The 20,846-nt window shown below is 38.1% G+C and overlaps 1 protein-coding gene across 2 annotated transcripts in view; it reads left to right on the plus strand.

Moving 5' to 3' along the window:
• The window catches only part of npr2 (natriuretic peptide receptor 2), a 68,501-nt gene extending 55,375 nt beyond the window's left edge, over positions 1-13,126 (plus strand). For both annotated transcript variants that reach the window (XM_064307806.1, XM_064307804.1), the window contains 7 exons: positions 3,197-3,343; positions 4,534-4,657; positions 6,025-6,093; positions 6,441-6,615; positions 9,261-9,359; positions 11,972-12,063; positions 12,544-13,126. In XM_064307806.1, the coding sequence (XP_064163876.1) occupies positions 3,197-3,343; positions 4,534-4,657; positions 6,025-6,093; positions 6,441-6,615; positions 9,261-9,359; positions 11,972-12,063; positions 12,544-12,606 (769 nt within the window). In that variant the 3' untranslated portion in view covers positions 12,607-13,126. The remainder of the gene's footprint in view (positions 1-3,196; positions 3,344-4,533; positions 4,658-6,024; positions 6,094-6,440; positions 6,616-9,260; positions 9,360-11,971; positions 12,064-12,543) is intronic.
• Positions 13,127-20,846: the final 7,720 nt, after the last annotated feature.

Below are 20,846 nucleotides of genomic sequence, written 5' to 3' on the forward strand. Positions count from 1 at the left end.
TCTTGCTGAGTGGTGCGATTAATCCATGACGCTGATCGATGCAAAGTCTCAATGTCAAAGGATGCTAAAGTCATTCTGCTGGCCATATCTCCCACGGAAAACAATCTGGATAATAATCCAGGAGCATAGGACTCATGAATACTGATGTCACAATATTCATACATGACAAGGTGCCTCACCCAAGTGCTGATTGCCATGAATCACCTCTGGGTTCACTGGGAGAGTGATGGGGCCCTCTTTGTGAAATGTCCCTTTTAGAACGCAAACTGGAAATTATGTTAACATATACAAAAAGGTAAAAATATGTAATAATATTGCACACACAGAATTGTGCATTATTTTATTACATGTATTTTACAGTTTTTTTTGTAGCTCTAGGTTAGTGCACACATTGAAACAGTACTCCCATACATGCACCTGTCCAACTGTATTAGATTTAGGCTTGGAAGTCCATTGTTCCAGGATTTATAGATTTCAGGATTTCTTGGCTGTAGTCTTTATTTTCCAGACTTTAACTTTAAATAAAACTTGTTTAGACTAGACTTTCTCTTTAAAAAACACTTCTTCAATAACAAGTCTTCTGGCTTTGGAGATTACAAGGGATTGTCTTCAAGTGTTTTGTTCCAATTCATGGCTCATTAAGAGGAGTGTTTTCATTTAATATTGTAAGCAAATATGTCAAATTTGTTCTTTCATTTGAAAGCAGTCTTGGCATCTTTTTTTCTTTTTTTTGTTTATGCAAGATAAAGACTTAGCAAGCTGCTCAGCAAGACTCAACAGGATAAAGAATTAGCTTTTTATTGTCACTGGCAAACAAATCAATATAAAAGTAAATTATGTTGCAGTGGTAGTGGAAGATGTGTCAGTGATGTTTTTCAGTCGTGATGAATGAGAAGAAAGATGGTAATCTGCAATTCAAGGACTCTCTATGGGGGTGTTCAGAGCTCTATGTGAACTCAGATCATCTAAGAAAGGACAGATTAGAAGGATCAGGTTGAAGAAAGACCACTAAGCTTGCGGGAAGTGCACTAGTACAGGACACTCACAGTATACCATAACATACTGATAAAGAACAGCTGGCCATTAGAGGTAGGTAAACCTGCGTGAAGTAAACAGGGTCAGACAGACTCCAGACTTCACCAAAAATTAAGATCAGAAACAGCGGTAAAACTGTTTCTGGCTAAACTATTGAAAGTATAACATGGCCTAGTATTGCAACTTTAAACAACAGAGCTTTGACAGATTTTTTGGTTGTTCAGTTATCTGCTTATTGGTTATCTTAAGTCTGTGTGTGTACAGTACATGCATACATACAGTACACTAGACAATACATCCCTTTTTAGAAGTGACTGGAGTATGCAGCCATTTCAATGGTAGTGTACCTAACTGACTGTCTAACAACCTTTTACAGGTAGAGGGTGTGAATATCCAGTACTAGTGCTAGCTTTGTTCTTGTTTATAAGAAGACAGCTGTTATAGAGAGGTCACATGACAAACTGACACTCAGAGATTGTCTGAATAAAATAGACGAAAGCCACATTGTTGAAGCCAGGATACTGGATCTGTTGGTTATGCAGGCTAAAACAAAGTTGGTTTATCACCTGCCATCTCAATTGTTTGTAGTAGCAAGTAACAATTTGATTGATACCTTTCAGACTTAAGAGCACTACAACAGATCTCTAAGTCTGTACATAGAGTATTAATAGAGTATTAATTCAATTTTGTAGGTCTGGTGGGTGTTCTCTTGCTTAAATTCAGTTTTGTTTTGATGGGTGAACTCATGCTAAACAAAGCATTTGAAGCAGAGCTTTGTGGTGAATGTGGGCTATCTCGTCTGAGGGTATACGGTTGTGCTAGTTCAGGCTTCACATGTATTGTATACACAATGTATTCTAGTGCAGGGATTCCCCAACTTGATTCTGGGGGACCTTGTGTATATGGACCTTTGTACCATGGAATCCTATAATTAGCTACGGTAATTGAGAACACGCATTTATATGGTTCCGCGGTTTTAATTAACTCAGTGTAATATTGGATAATTATCATTCATTCATTTTTAGCCATTTACCATCGCCCTACTGCCCGTATTCACAGTGTTAGTGCTGATCAAGGACCAGATTCCCTGCACATCCACATCCTAACCTTATCTATGATCTGCAAAAAGCCTATATTGAACATATATCATTGCTCTGAGACATGCTATGAATACAGGCCCAGATGTCACCACTCTCGGTCTTTAAGACTATTTATAACCAGATGTGATAATGTGATTTTACCTGCCAGTCAGCCTATCAATCATTCAACCAAGAGTGCATAATATAGTACTTTACAGACTAAAGCATAATTTACAGCTCTATTAACAGCTCATTAGATGCTGGAAATGACTGTTGATGCTAGAGCTAAACCCAGGGTACAAATGGCTGAATTCTGCTCTTGTTTTTTTGGCAGAATGAAAGGCTTGGATGTTGCCTGTTATCATAGTTAAAGTTTATACTCTTATACAACTAATATGAATCATAATATGTGGCAAACTGCAACCTTCCTCTCTATCATATCCTCTCACTGGTTTGAAAGCGTGCGTGACTGTATGCTTCTGTATTTGTCAAATGAATGGAGAAATGTAGAAACTAGACATGGTGATGTTTCATTTGGTTGCCTATCTCCTAGTAGTTATTTAATTAGCAGTGACCACGATATGGAGCCACTGACAGTGTGGTAGTAATGAAACACATTTTTTTTTTAAACCAGAGTGGCCAATGGTCTTGTTTTCACATAGCAGATAACCCGCAGTGCTTTGCGTATACAAGTGGGAGTGTCATCAGTAAGCCCTGACAGATTCACCATGCTTTATAACAACATAATATTCTATAGTTTAGTGACTCAACCAGTGTTCCAATTGATAGTTTTTAAAAAGTATTGCTGTAATTACATTTTCTTTCTTGTGGTGCCTTCTCAGCTAAATCCTGCAGCTATTTTAGTTTAGCTGAGGCCCAGACAGTTTGAAGAGTTCAACAATTTGCAAAATTAACAAATTAACATTTATTTGAAAGACAAAGTTAAGGGTAAATGCTGGTTGAGTCCGGGCCTGAATATAATCTTGGCTAGCATCCTTCTAGCAGACTGTAAAAACCTGATAACTTGTGAATGCATAAAAATAACAATAATAAAAATAAAAAATATATTTCTTTTATTTCAGAGAGGGGAGCACGAGTATTCTCAATAACCTGCTCTCCAGGATGGAACAGTATGCCAATAACTTGGAGAACCTGGTAGAGGAACGAACACAAGCTTACCTGGAGGAGAAGAGGAAAGCAGAAAATCTACTTTACCAAATCTTGCCTCAGTAAGGAACATTATTTCCTGCCAAATTACAAAGCAATATGTTTAATTAAAATCATCTATATCAACAAATGATATATAGATCCATATATGACGGTGATAATAAAAATGGATTTATCAATGCTATACAGCAGCTGTAAAGATATGAGATTATGTAATGCCTAACTCGATTCATTTGAGCTCATAAATATTTTATGGGCTTTGAATGCATTCAATCAAAATGTGAGAAAAAATTGTAACCCTGTTCTATTGTGTCGTTTGCTGTGGGTTTAGTATGTAAAATAAGACGGGAATACAATTTCCTGGTATTTCTGTACAAGTGGGAAACGTAATTGTGATGGAGTCAGTAAAATGGCAGTTCAAGGGCCTGTATGTCCAGTTTTTTTTTTTAATCTATCAGCCACAGAGCAGAGATACCTTTTATCTGCAGACGAAAAGCAACAAGGGGAAAGTGACAGGCCAGGGGTGTAGTTAGCAAACACGCAAAGGAAAAGCACTATAAGCCTGCAGATACCATTGGGAGAGACAAGGCATTATCTCCGTCTATTTAAGTTTTTTTGTCTGCCTACTGTGATCCTGTGGATTGATTTTCACATTTCCTTTCAAAATGTTTTCACCATACTCTTTTCTGTGAAAGCCTGTTTTACTTTTAAAGAGGATCACAGGTTTCTCATAAAGGACTACTGTGAGAAAGGACTTGTTGAACTGAATACCTCAGATACGTAATATTCAACCTAAATAAATCTAATGGTGACAGAAGAAATTTACCTTTATGCTTTCAAAGCACTGTTCAGACAATATACATGGAAGACAATATTGATATATTATCACAATTACCACAGGCCTTTATGTAAATTATAAATGTATACAACATCTCTGCAAATTTATCCAAAAATGTATACTTAGTGTACATATTCATCTGAAACTTTCAGGAATTTAGTTTTGAAAAACATATATTCATAATATGTAGAAAATATAAAAAATAATTCAAAAAAGATAAGGGACAAGGGATTAATATTAATGGCTTCTTTTACAATACAAATGTCTTCTGACAAATTTCGATGTTAATTTACAGGATAAGCATCCTGTGTCATATTCATGTGGTGCAAATGTATAATGTCTATTATCTCAGACACTATAATCACTCTCTGGCCACACTCTTCACCCCCTCTTGCATTAAATCTGTTCCTGCAGTTCAGTGGCAGAACAGCTGAAACGAGGGGAAACTGTCCAGGCAGAAGCGTTTGACAGCGTAACCATCTATTTCAGTGACATCGTCGGCTTCACATCAATGTCAGCGGAAAGCACACCACTGCAGGTACTGCACAGCCCAGACGAACACCCACCTTCACTTCTTATCAGCGGCAGCAACAATGCTACACATACGTGGTGCCTACTAGCATTGCGTGTTAAATCAAACGATGTCATGCAATATTTTAGTCATTATGGAAGTTTTTTTTGTTTGTTTTTTTTTGCCAATCCAGTGAAATAAATGAATAATTTCAATGATGTTTGTATTGTTTTTCCAATGGCTCAAAGTATATCATTATGAAATAACCTGCTGGAAAATATTGCATAATATAACGTTTTGACATTGAGACCTGTGCATCCCAACATTTAGATTTGGAAGACCTCTAAATATTGTTTTTCCAGTGTTCTTGTTCAAGGTTACACTTTGTGTTAAATGACTTTAGACTATGGTCTGTATGGTTGTTATTCTCAACTATAGGCCAGTTCTGCCACTGTGCATTAAGCCTCCAACCCAGTAGCTGTCCCAGCCCTTTTTCAACAAAATTCAGGCTCATAACTGTGCTGAGGGAATTTCAGTCTGAAGTATTGGAAAATTGACGTTTTTCCTGTGCAGCTATCAAAGAATATCTTTCAGTAATTGCTACACTGTAACAGTACATTTTAGAGCATTTCTTTTGCTGTCTCAGTAAAGGGAGAACAGAGCATAAGCTAGTAAGCTATAAAGGAATATATAAAGGATGCGGGTTTTCTAGCCTGATATTTCCCAGTCATTGTCAAGCTCACTTCCCCCCACTGCACATCATAGCAACAGTGCATTTCCATAGCAACCACTTAAGGATGGATTCTGAGAGATTGACAGTGACATTTAAGAAAAGTTCGTCTTTAAAAATATATTTTTTTAACAGTGATTAATGCATCATGGTTGGAGTTATGTTTCTTTGCGACCTCTTGTGTTTTTGTATCCTTATCATTTATTTTCACTGGGACATGCATTTCTCTCTAAGCTGTTTCCCAGGCGTATATCCAACAGGGACAACAAAGGGAGAAGGCTTTCATTTGGAGATACTGGCAGTTCATATAGAGCCGTATCACTTCAAACTGGCAGTCACTGAGCATGCTTCCATTAAAAAAAGTCAGATTTGAGGAGTTTTCTCTTGAATTTTCCCTGCTGAAATTTGTCTTTATCTTCAGGAGACACGTATTCAGGCTAAAAAGACTGGCTTGAAATTAGCAAAAGTAGTTTATTCTTTTCAGTGTACTGTAGATAATGTGGTGCTGTTTTAAAATCTTTATGTCCTATTTAATTTTTTCCTATTTATTATGTTGCCACATGGGGTGACATCAGTGAAGCATTCTTACTCTGTATGCTACCTGACTGTATTTGTCCTTTTTTTGTCATTTGTTTTGTTAATGCATTTTCCTTTCCTTCTTTAGGTTGTGACATTACTCAATGATCTGTACACCTGCTTTGATGCCATTATTGACAACTTTGATGTGTATAAGGTAAGGAACAGCCACACCAGTAAAATATCATCTATACTCTTCATCCTTTTGGCACTGGTTCTTAGTGCAGTGATGTGCCCCATGACCTGGCGTCGAATCCTGCCCATACAAAAGCCAGTGCCAACAGCAGCTGGGCATCCTGTGGAATGACACATAATCTGCAGTAGTATTTCCCAGGAAAGGAGGGCTGAGTCCTCCTTGTGCAGGTCCTGTAATCTGCCTGCACAAGCTGCGCATGAAGCACACTCCTCCAAAGGAAATGGCTGCACAGCTGGAGGACTGCAGAGTGGAAATAAGAGGCCGCTTACTCGCGTTCATTTTGTTTATTTGTTTTTTTTACACAAAAGGTGGAAACGATTGGAGATGCGTACATGGTTGTGTCTGGACTCCCAGTCCGCAATGGTAAACTACATGCACGAGAGATTGCGGGGATGTCGTTAGCCTTACTGGAACAGGTGAAAACCTTCAAGATCCGGCACAGACCCAATGACCAGCTACGGCTACGGATAGGCATCCACACAGGTGCAATTTTTACTTTTTTTATTATATACCCAGAGTTTCAAAATGTCTGCTTTTCTTCTATGAAGTATTTATAGGAAATCTGTAGTAATTATTATTTTAATTGGTTCAAAATTAGTTGTAAGTTTGAAAATCTTGAATAGCTTTGGGAAATGTTGATTTTTGTGCCTTTTCTCATCATTGTGTATTCTTGAATAGGACAAAATAATGACTTGGGTTACATCAGTATTTTTGATATCTGTTATCTGGAAGTTTGTTGTTCTGCAATGCTTCTCAATCAAAACTCAGAAATTGAAGTCAAGGCACAGATCTGGAATGTTTACTTACTGTGATGGAAGTAACACATCGGAATATAAGCAGCTTCACGCGCTCCTTCACGTCATTTTTTATACAGATTCCAATAATAATTCAGATTGTCTTTTGATGAGAAAGTTCTAGTGAAGGTCCAGTGAAGGTCTAGCAACTCAATGCTTTGTTTACAGAATGACATTTGCAAATATCACAGTGCATAGTACTTTTATTCATCATTAATAAATTACCCTTCAAATCAAATTATGCTGCTGCTTCTCTGTTTCACCAGCCATTTGCTGGCAGGGTGACCATCTTTTTGGAGATTACCTTAAATCCTAAAATAATTTCATTTCTAGTGATCACTGAAGAGAAGTAATGTAGATAGGTCAACTTAAATGCTAAAAAGATTGAAAGAAAAGAGTATGAAAAGATAACCTAGAGAGACACAAGCTGTCAGTGAAATGGAGATGAGGCTAACACAGTTTTAAATGAAGAAAAATCTTAGTGAATGAACAAGGCTAGGTTTTCATTTAATTCATAGTTCTTTTTTTACCAGTTACTGTCACCATGTCAACACTTCAAACTAACTTGATCAAAGAGCCTTTTTTTAGGTCTGCTTGACTCTTGGTGTCTTTCAAATCCCGAGAAATAGAATTTTTTGCAAGAAATGAAACCATCCTATTTTCTCAAATTATTGTTACGACCAGCTTACAACATCAGTGTCTGACTGAGGGAGTCAGGCTGGGCTTAAAGGCCATGGCGTGGAATGCTCAATCATACTTGCAAGTACTTGGTACTGTATATGTTAAAAGAATGTATACAGAAAAGTCCATTTTGATTTTATAATTCCACCATGGGATAATTCAGTGGGAAAAGGTGAACTGGCGTTTTTAAGTTAAATCAATGTAGGTGATGCTTAATGCTAATATTTTAATAAAAATATTCTGCAGGCTGCAGTTTGCAGTGTTGTCAGTGTGAGATGGTGTCAGATAGCTTCTAATGTCCCTTCAGCTTTTGAACACTATTCCCTGCTTTCATATGCAACTCCAACTATAAGTAGACCTCTCTTCATGTTGTCATTCATCAGTGCTCCATAATCACAGTTATCATCATCACTGACAGCCGTAATCGGCATCATCAAGTCATATCAGCTGCATCATTACTTTACTCATTCACATTATCTCCTTAATGACCATTATTTCCATCCCATCATTATTATACCATTATTATCTCTTCAGTGCTGATTAACATTGTTCTTATATAATGTATTCTATCCCTTCCAAGGACCTCAAGGTGCTTCACTGTGAAGGAATGATTAGTTTCTGAAGACCAACCAGATACTCCATTTTCTTAAGACTGAAAGTTCTGTCTCTCTACTGTTACAGTACCAGTTAGATTCATGATATGAATATTCATGTGCTTGGTGCTGGCTATTCACAGATATGCACATGGTGTTAACTTGCTCTGGAAACCAAAAATAACCCTCTGTACTTAGTAAAAGAGAGGATAGACGGAGTGCAGACCTTTTTCAGAACATTATTCCAGAATCTGTGGAATAAGTAAGTTTGCCCACTGCCAATGTGCAGCTCTAGCTTGGGTGGTATACCACAACCATTTTGATCCATAAAATCATTACACATTATATGAGGTGTAGAGGAACTGCTATATTAGTCAATAAAACTGGGAGATGATTATATATCCAGGCTGGGAACACAGTCACACTCTGGGATATGTGCTTTCAATGAACACAGCAAATCAGGGTCCTAAACATGATTTTTGTCAATCAACTAGCTAACTAGCTCAGGGCATTTCAGATACTGTATGTAACAAATTAAAAAGCTGTACCAAGTGAAGTGAATTAGTTTTCAGGAACTAGTTTTAGAATAAAAATATTTGAATAAATACAGCAAAAAAACTAAAATAAAAAGTGCAGCTAAAATACTCAAGAAGGGGTTAAACAGGCTGATTTGATGTGCTGGATTTTTGTACTGATCAACATATTTTTGCTGTATTGTACTTTTTAAATTTTGTATATAATATTACCTGGTACTTTCCGTTGGTATTTTGAAATAATTTTATAAAACTTTGTGACCCATCGGCTACAATACAGACATTTTCCCCTCTTTTATATGCACTCATTAAAATTGGTAATAGCTGATTGAGAAGAACAAACAGAACAAGAATATTAACTATATGTCTAGACTTGGGTAATGTGACTTGGATTCTGAGAATAAAGAAATGGAAGTTATTTAAAGACAATATTGACCGAACTCTATTGAACAGCTGAAGCAAATCCCTTTTTTGCGGGTATCAGTTAAAGCTGGATTGCACTAATCAATGGCCTACCTTTCATGCAGGGCCAGTCTGCGCTGGGGTCGTTGGTTTGAAAATGCCAAGATACTGCTTATTCGGAGATACCGTCAATACAGCGTCTCGGATGGAGTCGAATGGAGAAGGTGAGCCTGAGGTTAATCTTTCACTTCTTGCAGGCTGCAGATGCTTTTTGATAGCATTCATGGAAGTGATGCCATGCCACATTTGTGAAATAGGGAATAGATGCTATGAACTGACTATTCTGGACTTACCGACTTACTGACCTCAGTACATATTTGTAGATGCTGTGTTGTGTAATGTGAATGTCTGCTCGCTGTGTCTTTAGGCTGTTAATACCAAGAGGCCAGCATTTTTTTAATGTACAGTCATGCCAGTTACAGTGTTAAAAAGGTTTCCACGTTGATTTATAAACCTTAATGCTGAAAGATTTATTCTCGCTGAGCTACCTCTCATCCTGTACTGCTGTTCCCTTTTACCAATTCCCCACTTTATCTGGGTTTCATTGAACACAGGATGCATTGTTTGAAACTTCCATGAATGGTTGAGTAAACTGAGGAATTATGTTAGAACCACAAAAGCCAGCTTGTCTTTTTTATCCTTGACCTTCCATACCTTTCCAGTGTACTATTGTTTTTCCAAGGAAGTAATTTTTGGGAAAACAGATGTTTGGAGTGGTAATTTGAACCTACTAATGGCTACAATCGCTACTGCCAAGCTCGGAGGTCTGAAAAATCACACTGGCTTTGGTGATGGCCACTGGTCTTCGCTTAGATTGGACTCCACCAGACAAGCAATCAGGATGTTCAAAATGCCACTCATGGACCAGAGGAGAAACTCCACGCTGGGGTGAAAAATGTATGAGTAAAAGCCATCTCTTCCTTAAAGTGGTCAGGGGAGATGGCTGGACTGACAAACCAGTTGTTTTATGCTCGGTCGAAGATTGTTCGCATTTGGAGAATAATAATAAAGAACTATTTGTACAGTTGGATGGTCACAGACAAATTGTAGTGGCTGTGGGGGAAAAAACGTGAAGAAAATGCATCTACTTCAGCATTGTGGCTGACATCTTGGTGCAGCCAATTCCGTAATAACAGGCAGGCTCAACACACAATAGATGGTGTTTGTATCTGTGCTGGGGGAAAAAACAATCAAGGCCAGTAACTTCATCAGAAGTGTGTGAAGTCATGCGGAACAATCCAAGCAGTGGAGAACATGGGATGTGCCTCTGCCAAAAAAAAATAAAAATAGAAAAAAGATATTCTGAGGAATAAGCTTTCTACCCATCAGTGGGTTGAAGGTGCACTGTGACCAGACCACAGTCATCACAGGAACAAAATCATCCTGGTTTTGTATTTTTCTCTTTTGGGCAATGCATTACAAAAAGTGTAGACAAAAGTTAGGAGCATTAGGAGAAGGAAGACTTACGGAAGAGTCTATTGTGTTCTGTGAACAATTGCATCTCTTTTCAACTTGGATATTCCTTTTTAAGATACACCCATAATCAGCTCACAGAAAAAGAATCCCCAAAAGCAAAGACAGCTTATTGTATTTTTAAAAAGTTTTTTCAGGATTTGTCTCAGTGTAGTGGCCATTTCTGAGAGATGTTGGAGGTTGTGTTCAAGACTGTCAGTCACTAGCAAGACCGAAGATACAATAGAGCACAAATGGAGAATAAATATTCTCTGCCCCCTGCACTGCCCAAAATATGCATTTTGTGCAGTCCAAAATATTATCACCTTTACTTGTACATGGAGCAGTAATTGGGTTCCCAGATTTCAAATTCAAACCCAAACCACACCTGTGCCAACTGTGGTCAGGAGTCCTACTGGGAAAAACATAATTAGAAATGTGTTAGCTTTGCCCATGGATGGAGAGTTTGGCTAGCAGGGGATCCCCTTCTCATCAGGCAAGAGCAACTTCTCTGGTCGATCACCCGCCCGCCAACTGCCTGCACCAGCTGCCCAACAAGTTCACTGTGTGAGAGTGAAGAAAGAAACTTTGGTTTGGCTGGGTGTTTTGGAGCGTGTGCATGCCAGTCTGCGCTCTCCCAAATTCATGGAGGTGAACATGCAGACCTTAAAAATATGATTGGGCTTTCCAAACTGAAAGGGAAAGAAAGACAAATTATTTGGGCTAACATATGATTTTTAAAAACTGTGACTGGGATTCCTGACTAAGGACTAAAATAACGCATAATCCAGACTAGGAACTAAAAGAAAATATAGTCTCTCTTCTGTTAAATGGTAACTAGGAACACTCTAGGTACCTACATGGTATAGGTTAACGGTGATGGTAATTTGTTATGAATATTTATGAGCAGACAAGCCTGGAATGGATTTTGGGTCTGAATGATTGACTGTTTCAGCGATTCTGCAGTCACGTACAGTAACATGTAAAAGCCTGACTGCTGAGTAGTATTCATGAGCACCTACCTTCACTAGAATCAATGCAGGGACAAAACATTCAACGTAAAGTATATAGTTCCGGTGGCCAGTAGCTACTGATGCAGTGTCTCTAGTAATAGCTTGATGGCTACACGTCGTACTGTCTGTAGAACGAGAGGTCCTTTATTGCACTGTGAGTCATGCACACTGACTGTGAATGTCAAGTCAACGTGGTGTGCTGGGTCCTGCCCCATCAAAATAGCATGGTGTTCAGTCCATGTTTTATTCATGTGCATTCAAGACATTGCACTTATACTGATTGTCTTTTCCCAAATTGATGCTTTCTGCAGCCTTGAGGATACACCTTTCTTCAGCTACCAAAGAAGTGCTAGATGAGTTTGGTTACTTCGATCTCCAGCTACGAGGGGACGTAGAAATGAAGGTGAGGAGGAATTGCAGGGAGGGTGTTAATTAAGGCAGTGCACAGTACTACGATACATATCATAAAAAATACTTTAGCAGCAAATTTGAATAGCTCTGATTGCAAGGCTTACAATCATTATTGAATTATGTAATAGCATTGGCATACGATTTAAATGTTTGACAATGAGTTATTTTCTGTTATTATATCCTCAAATGTTTTCAGTTTGACTTGAGGGATTTTTACTCAAATTATACTGAAATATGCATAAATATTTATGTGCTATTTTTATGACCCCATTTATATTTTCCTTATACAAAATAGCATAGCATCCCTTGAGTTTAAGGGTCACTACTACATCATTAGTGAATGCCACTGTGACCTTTTAAGGAAGTGCAGCTCTCAAGTATTTATGGTTGATTACTCTGGCCGATCAATAACCCCAGTGCCTCTTGACATATTTATTGATTACATTTTATTTAATTTTTTATTTTCCCGCAGGGCAAAGGCAAAATGAGGACATATTGGCTCCTGGGGGAGAAGACCGATGTCTATGTAATCTGAGGACGATATGATATGTGCCTACCGTATGGTTGAAGAAACCAAGAAGGTGACAGTGGCACAGGTCATTGCTTTTATTTGTTCTAAAATAAGTCTTGAAGGTGTTTTCCTTCCCAAATGGAACAACTAGATATTTACAATACCTTTGAAGAAAGAAAGGTAATTTCAGGTAGTTTTTCAAGACGTTTTTATGAAGAACTTATGAAGAACTTTCTGTCTTGGAAGTGAGTACTTTTCAATGATAAATTCTAATTTTTTGTGCTTTCTATATTACGATTTGTATAAGGTGTTTGGAATCAATGATTTATGAATAGTATTTCCATGTGGCATAAATAGCGGAAGGGGGCACAATTTGATGGAAGTAATCTTTGGCACCCATGATGGGAGCACATTGCGGGCACCGGGGTCAATGTGAAGTCCCATGTTGGTTGTGGTATAATGCAGGAGCATACATGTATATATGTATATCCAAGATATTGCTAAATATTTTGCTCAATAAATTGAATAAAATGTACATATGTTATTTCTTGTTACTGTAATCACTTCAGGTTTTATCATCGCTCTATCAATTATCCAGTGTATGTGTGTGTGTGTGTGTGTGTGTGTGTGCCTGTGTGCGTGGATGCATGCGTGTGTGTGTGTGTGTGTGTGTGTGTGTGTGTGTGGGTGGGTGTCGGGCAGGAGGTAGTGCATTTGAGGTCCAGTGTTATACTTTTTTCTGACTGAGTGATGTCTGATGTTTTTAATAAGGTAAATTAGCAAAAATGTTTTTAAGGGCAATATCAGATAAAACGTGTGATTAAGTAGGTTGACATTATAACCATTTAATTGCCTCCAGGAGGGGGCATTGCTAATATCTGGGCCACATTGCCTCAGCCTGTGTTCCATAAATATAACTCTTGTTAGCAATTCTGCTGAGGGAAGGTGTTTTTTTCATACATTTCCACAACACTATTTAAGAGTAATAGATGTGGTTATGTCTGTTATGTTGACCTTCAAAGAAATGGTTATTGTATACAGCATATGGAAACACTAGGTTATAAAAGATGGTTTTGTTCGTGTTTTTAAAGGGGTAAATGTTAAAAAATACACTAAACCTATATAATGAATACAATGCATTGTATATGTAGGCCTATACGTATACAAAATAATCAACATTTTAATCAAATACTGATTCAGCCGATTGACCCTTTCAGGGGCTACGTCATCAAAAGGTACTTGGTTAGAATGAAAACCAGTGTGACAGGGTGGGAGTTAAGTCATGCAACATCTTTTTTTTCAAATACAGAAAATGTCAGGCAGTTGTGTTTATGGCTGTATATGTGTATATGCTAGGTTCCTCAAACAGACATATGTATATATCTGGCCACTAATCAGGGAACCATTTTGTGATATCCTCTACCGTATGCATCGTTTGGTTTGGTTATGTCATTACTGTTGACAAACTTTGAAGGTGTCTATGTTTAAATTATTCTGGAAATTAGGTAAAAATATCTGTATTTTTGTGTTTCATTGTTGCTATTTTTCTGGAGGGAGAGTGTTCGTATCTGTTGGGGGAGCATGATTAAAGTGTGTGTGTGTGTGTGTGTGTGTGTGCGCGCGCGTGTACTCTGCCTGCCAAAAGATACTGTACCATCAAAGCACAGTACCTGCCTTGCACCCGATACCCTATGCGGTGATCTTTGACCAGATGCAGTGACTGAAAATGGACGGATGTCTGGGCTTAGTGCTCTGATCTGAGCGTGGAGAATGTTTGATGTGGGGTGGTTGCTGTGATCAGTGGTGGGGAATGTGTGCGGGAACACCATCACATTAAATGAGGGAGCGCGCATCACTGTCACTGACTCGCCGGTACATAATTACGATGACACCACTGGCCGCTCGGCTTCCATTAGTGAGTTCTCAATGAAAGCTGGCATGCGTGTCTTCTCTTCTCTGTGGGAAAGCAGTTGCCCTTCTGTGTGACACTTCTTAATTACCATCGCCCACCTCCTCTGGTTCTCCACTGCTACAGTAATTAGATTTGAAAAATCCACTGCGACATTGTCTCATAGTGTATGTTCCAATCTGCGGTATAACATAACTAAATGGTATTTTTCTTCTGCTTAACTACTGTAATTTTACTAGTTTTATATATAGGTTCTTATATCTTATCTAAAATTATCTCTGGGAGACATGCTCTGTGAAAATGGGCATGTGAAAAATATGTGTAGCCTTGCACACCCGATCTCCACCATTAAATTCAATCTCAGAGATGGCTGCCTGAGGACCTGTTATCTTTTCACACTTCAGCGGGACTGCTTGTCGAAGGCTGTGCTTTGCTCCACATCATAAAGGTGCACTGGGTCTCCAACCAGGGTGAACTTGGCCTACAATTCAGTTGCAGCCTGAATGAAGCAACTTCTTTTAAATTGCAGTTTTAAAACTCTCATGATGTTTTTGTTGCAAAGTTCCTAATTTCACAGTCATTTGCTGTTTATTTTTTATATTTTTTGGTCGATGATAGACTGTGCATGTACACAGCAGTGAATGCAAAGGTATTTATTGGTTTTGTTATGAGTACATTTAGTTCCATAGGGGGCCTGTGACTGTGAACAGAGCCCTGAAGTAGTTCTCCTTAAACACACATACCCCAGCACCCTCAGGAGCTGTATCTTCATTCCTCCTCCAACCAGAGCCACAAGTCCCGAAAGAGCTGCCCCGGCACCCTGCCTCACGAGCAGGGTCGGCCCGGATATGAAGCGCGTGTGCGCTGTCCGCAGCAGTCTTTACGGGCCCCCCGGGCGCTAGCCCCGTGAGGGTCGTTAGCCTATTACTTGTGTCATCTCCTTGCCAAAGCAATTTCGTGATAAACCTTCAGGGGGCAAGATGTGCGGAGGTCTTAAGTAATGGAGATTTCAGTCGTCTAAAATCAATTGACACCACGGCGCCCTTGGAATCTTCCTCCAGAGGGAAGGGACTGGACGGAATGTGGATTTATCAAGCGCGGCAGTGGCTGGTGGAGTGGCCAGCTGCGGGACTGAGATACTCGAAGGAGCGGGGCTTAATTAGCATATCTGCTGTAATTCAGGTAGGTTAAAAGGGGTTACTGCTTCAGAGGCAGCAGGCCAGTAATGCATCTCTTCAAATATCCCGCAAGAAAATAAATGATGTGGAAAACTACTGATTAAATAGCTTTTTAAGTAAACATTACCAAAAGTAAATTTACTTTTGTATTTAATTATCAGTAAGGAAACAATTCAAATGTCCTAACAGCTTTATATTGGCCTTTTCAGTGATCCCTTATATGTGAACTTCTGTGGAGTGTTTAAACATCCTGTTATACATTGAAAGAGGATGGTTCTGGAGATATATTTGAATTTATATCTGAAGAAAACAATTCAAATGTCCTAACATCTTTATATACAGATATTTTAATTTAGAGATATATTTGCATATAACTTACAAGTCATGAATACAAATGCGGAATTCAATGTAATTCATGGTAGTAATTAAAAGTAGTAATGTGTTTTCTTTGTGTTTTTTTAAATTATAATTCCCTAATTGATGGTTTTGGATTTATTTTTAAATAGTAATACACATATATTTTATGGTTTGGAAAGAAGAGAATCAAAAAGGCCTGAGCCTAAGTTATTTTTGACAATTTCTTTTCCTTTCTCTTCCCATGAGAAGTTAATTCTGTAATTAAAATTAATTTAGCCTAATTCTGAAACTACATTAATCTAGTCTAAATGTACTTGTTGCCATAATAAACCTGTACTATTCCCTTCTGAAGGTGAATAAGAGAATGCTGTCAAGAACTGTTTGACTCTGATTGACAGAACAGGTATATTAATCTGTAGTATGATTTCTCTGTTGGATTAAACCAGCACATCAACAGATTTCAGCACTGAGCCATTGCATTAAAAAGGTTCCTGTGGGGTTTTTTTTATTTTTTATTTTTTATTTTTTTATAATCCAAAGGTCTCATTGTGATTCATCCAGGAACAAAAGTCAAGCACATCCTTGCCTGGTAAATGAAAAAATACAGCTTTTATGTCATTTATCACAATTTAAACTCAGACATAGCCACTGTCTGTGAGAACAGCAGTCTGCAAAACAAGATGAAAAATGTGAAAAAAACCATTTATGTACTTATCTGTCTTATGTAACATGTTTACACGGTGGATACTTGCTTTCCTTAGGCAGAGGGACCAAGGAAGGCCACAAATACTGCCAGAGTCAATGTGTCTCTATTGGTGAAGGAGATAAACTTTATCATTTTAGGGGTTTGTCATCTACCTTGATTTACAGACTGGTCTATCCTTTCAATGTAAATAAAACGGAGAAAATGGAATTTAATATGAATATTGGCAGGAAATATTGGGGAAAATATGAAGAGTGTGAATTACAATATGTCAAAAAAATTTGGAAGATATGCAAACAACCTTGTTAGGCTTGTTGGATGCGTTAGTAACTTTGTGTGCATGCGTGTGTGTGCACATGAGCTAAATGTTAGATTAAATGTAAAACTGACCAAATAGGTGTAGACTCTGTATAAGATAGTGTTGCTGTTCCTGTAACCACTATATTATTTAAATATGCCATAACGGATGTGTCTGATATTTTCTAATTCCACTGCTTTAATGATTTCTATATATTCTTTAGAATAAATTGAAACAATTGAGCATTCAAAATGAAAGGAGTTTAAAAGGAATGGACTGTTTATTTCACGTGCACTAGATGCTCATCCACACTGAACTGAATATTGCTCACTGTTCCATGCATTTCCGTTATCACAAATAAAATACGTAAAATTATATTTACATGTGCTTTTCCTTGTCAAAAATCTTTCCATGATATATAAAGTAAGTGCAGTGGCGGCACTACAGCACTACAGCATTACATTGGTCAAAATGTAGTAACAATCCACATTGCCAGTGATTTGATAACAGCCTCTTTCCATTGGCTTTTGTGAAATGCGGGAAGATCTCAGTACATCTCAGTGGTACTGCAGGAAGATGCAGTACTTCAAAGACAAGTGCTGATAACAGTATGCTACATCCAGCCCATCCGTCAGTGCTGTGGAGAGCAGGTATGCTTTTCTGTCACAGCTTGTGAAAGCCGACGGATTGGTGAACATGTTCTTGCTGGGCTGGAAATTAGAGCTGCTAGGAGTCGCCTTGCCTTTGATGTGTTTGTGCATTTGTGTGGGTAGCAAGCAAGGCTTTGAAAAATGGGAATGAGCTAATCCATTCCGAAGATACCCTAAGTGCAACCATGGCAAAATGTTAATTACTGGAAGTGTCTTCAAAGGAAGAGAGCACATACATATACAGGGTAGCAATGCCCTGGGTCTTAAGAGATAACAATATGCTGTGTGACCAAGCATATGACTGGATCTTTTCTACACAGTTCCTACATGCAGATCAGTATTTGCTATGGTTAAATCACAGAAGCTGAATTTAAATTAGTCATCAGCAAATATGTAAACATAGCAATTCGGTGTGGACCACAGCTGTAATGAAAATCAGAAATTCAATACAAAATATTGTATTGACATAATACTTTTGCTATTCATCATTTTGGATTTATTTTGCTTTATTTGTATATGACTACTTGCTCCTTTCTTTATTTTGTTTTACATATTTTCTTTATAAGTAGGTGAGAGCTCTGTTCCCTGTTGTGATGCAGTCCTATAGATCCGGGTCAGACATAGGTCAAATATTTACATCCACATCCTGGGGAAGGTGGTAAGATCTTCAACATTCTGGGCCAGAAAGTGAAAGGCACAGTCACTTGGATTAATTGGGCTGAACAATTTGTCCAATTTCAGGCAAGTAAACAGAAACTGAAGCCCTCGGCTTGCTGCTGGTACAGTACGTATCATTCCTGGCATATGACAACGTGATGAGCATAAACATAGTGAATGCGCCCACATGCAGAAATATAAATAGTCTTCTTTTCTCTTTCTCCGTTCCGGGAATGGAAAGAAAATAAATAAATTCTGCTGGAAAATAGGAAATATTATTTTTATATATTGAGTCCAGTCATTCTGACACAAATAATGTGTGCAATCAGCACAATTCGTCCTTTAGAGTATCATTGCTGTCACAGTACAACCATCCCCACCCCTCCCCCCCCCCCCCAAATCATTGGCATTTGACTGGCAGCATGTAGACTTCAGCGGTGGAACTGACGAGACTGGCAACTTGAAACCCAGCCGTTGCCAAGCTGAGGCGCATTATAGAAGCATGTGCACTGTACTTTCTGTGGGTTGCTATGACTCAGTGATTTATGCTGCACATTTTGTGGTCCGATCTAGACATTTAAGTCAGCGTCATTTCCTGGAAAAAAATTCAATCAAAAGGCACAGTGTCTGAATTATAGACATTTCCGACAGTTGATCTAAGGTTATTCTTGACAGTTTTATTGAAGCAGACCGGGCATTTCATTTTAATTGAATTTTTTATTGTTATCTTTTTAGAGGGTGTTGTACGTTGCTGATTTCTTTCAGCAATAAGTACAAGTATTTTTCAGAAGTCAGACAACTGTATTGGTTTCAGTGAACAACAGGGCTGTCTCTGTGCAAGTTATATTCAGTCAATATATATATTTTATATGAAACTCAAGAAAGAAATGGCTTTCTTTGCTCAAGTCTGGGAAGTGCAAGCTTGTAATACCATAATAATAATAATAATAATAATAATACAGTCCAATGCAGTAGTTAAATTTATGCTATTTTCAGAAGAAAATGTTTTTATTCAATAAATACTCAATAAATACTTGCACAATGGTCTGAGTACCAAGTTAGTATTTCAAGTAATTAAATGCCTTTTTTTGTATACATAAAGACAATAATAATACAATTAGTTCACCCTAGTGAGAACATGTAATTCCTTTAAACTATGTGCAGTGTGCAACAAACAGATCTGCCTTCTGCAGTATAGCTTTGACAGTATTTTCCCCAGATATTACAAATACTACAAATACATGCAGCACATACACATGTATCTGCACACAGGTCTGGATTCATAATTTGTTTATTTAATTCACTTCTAAAACAACCTGTCAGATGTTGACATCCTAATCAATGACACTTTATTCACTGTATTGCACAGTGAATGGAATGTAGAATTGCAGACTGCAAGTGAAGTATGCCAATGTACTATAAAATTGCATGGTGAAACACTAGTGTCGTATGAAGTGGAAACTTTGTACAGCAAGCCCATATTTCTATGCTTCAGAATCTCGTCTCAATTTGTCTTAGTCTTGTCTGAAAGTAACGTTAATTGTGCAGCATTGCTGCTGCACATGAAACACCTGTGAATGCAGGTATATTTTGCAAGAATGTCTAAAACCAAACATGTAGTACAATCCCAACAGAACATATTTCAAAAAGACCATCAACTCAGTTAATTTCATTACGGCTCTTAACCACTCCATACCTGCAAAGTGGTGGCACATTGTATAGTACCGGCACTCAATATTAGCGATTTGCATACAGATGTGCATTTTCTAAAAATGAAACAACCATAGTTGACATATCATCTTTACACTATGAAGCACTAATCTAGTAAACAATTAACCAACAAAAGTAATGCTTCAGGAAGTATTCTGTGCCCTACACAAGCTATAATGAAAGATAAAATTGGGGGTGGAGTAGACTGCGGGTGTGGATTCAGTGGGAGTAGGTGGGGACTTGCCATTGTAGACTGGTTGGTGGGGGAGGGGGGGGGGGGGAGGGTAGGTGGCGGGGGGTTATCTGTCATTCTGAAAAATTCAAACACTGTAGGGGGGCATGTACTCCAGCATGTTGGTGTCTATCTGTGCACTTGCCAGCTGCAGAATGATATACAAAACATCTGAAATTCTCAGAAGGGAAATGTGTAAGTTTACATTATAATTCCCTTTTCTCTCTGCTCAGTTCTGTCATTTGCTGATGCTGAAGAGATGTGTACACTAGCACTTTCTTATTAATACTATCTCTCTTTTTAGACCCCACCATCACCTCCTTATCAGGTACCACTTTTACATTTATTATATATACAACAGTACTAAAGAAACACATCGTTTTCCACCCACATCCTCCAAAATAGAAGTAAGTGAAAGATATACTGAGTCCTCCAACCAACATGCACCACCGTCACCCCCACCACCCCTAGCCTTTTAACATTAACCTAAACCATTTTGTCTTCAGCAGTACCGCCAAGGTACAAAGCAAAGCATGCGAAATTCACATGGATTCACATTTGTTAAAAAAA

This window comes from Anguilla rostrata, chromosome 14, assembly GCF_018555375.3.
Source record: "Anguilla rostrata isolate EN2019 chromosome 14, ASM1855537v3, whole genome shotgun sequence".
NCBI lineage: Eukaryota > Metazoa > Chordata > Actinopteri > Anguilliformes > Anguillidae > Anguilla > Anguilla rostrata.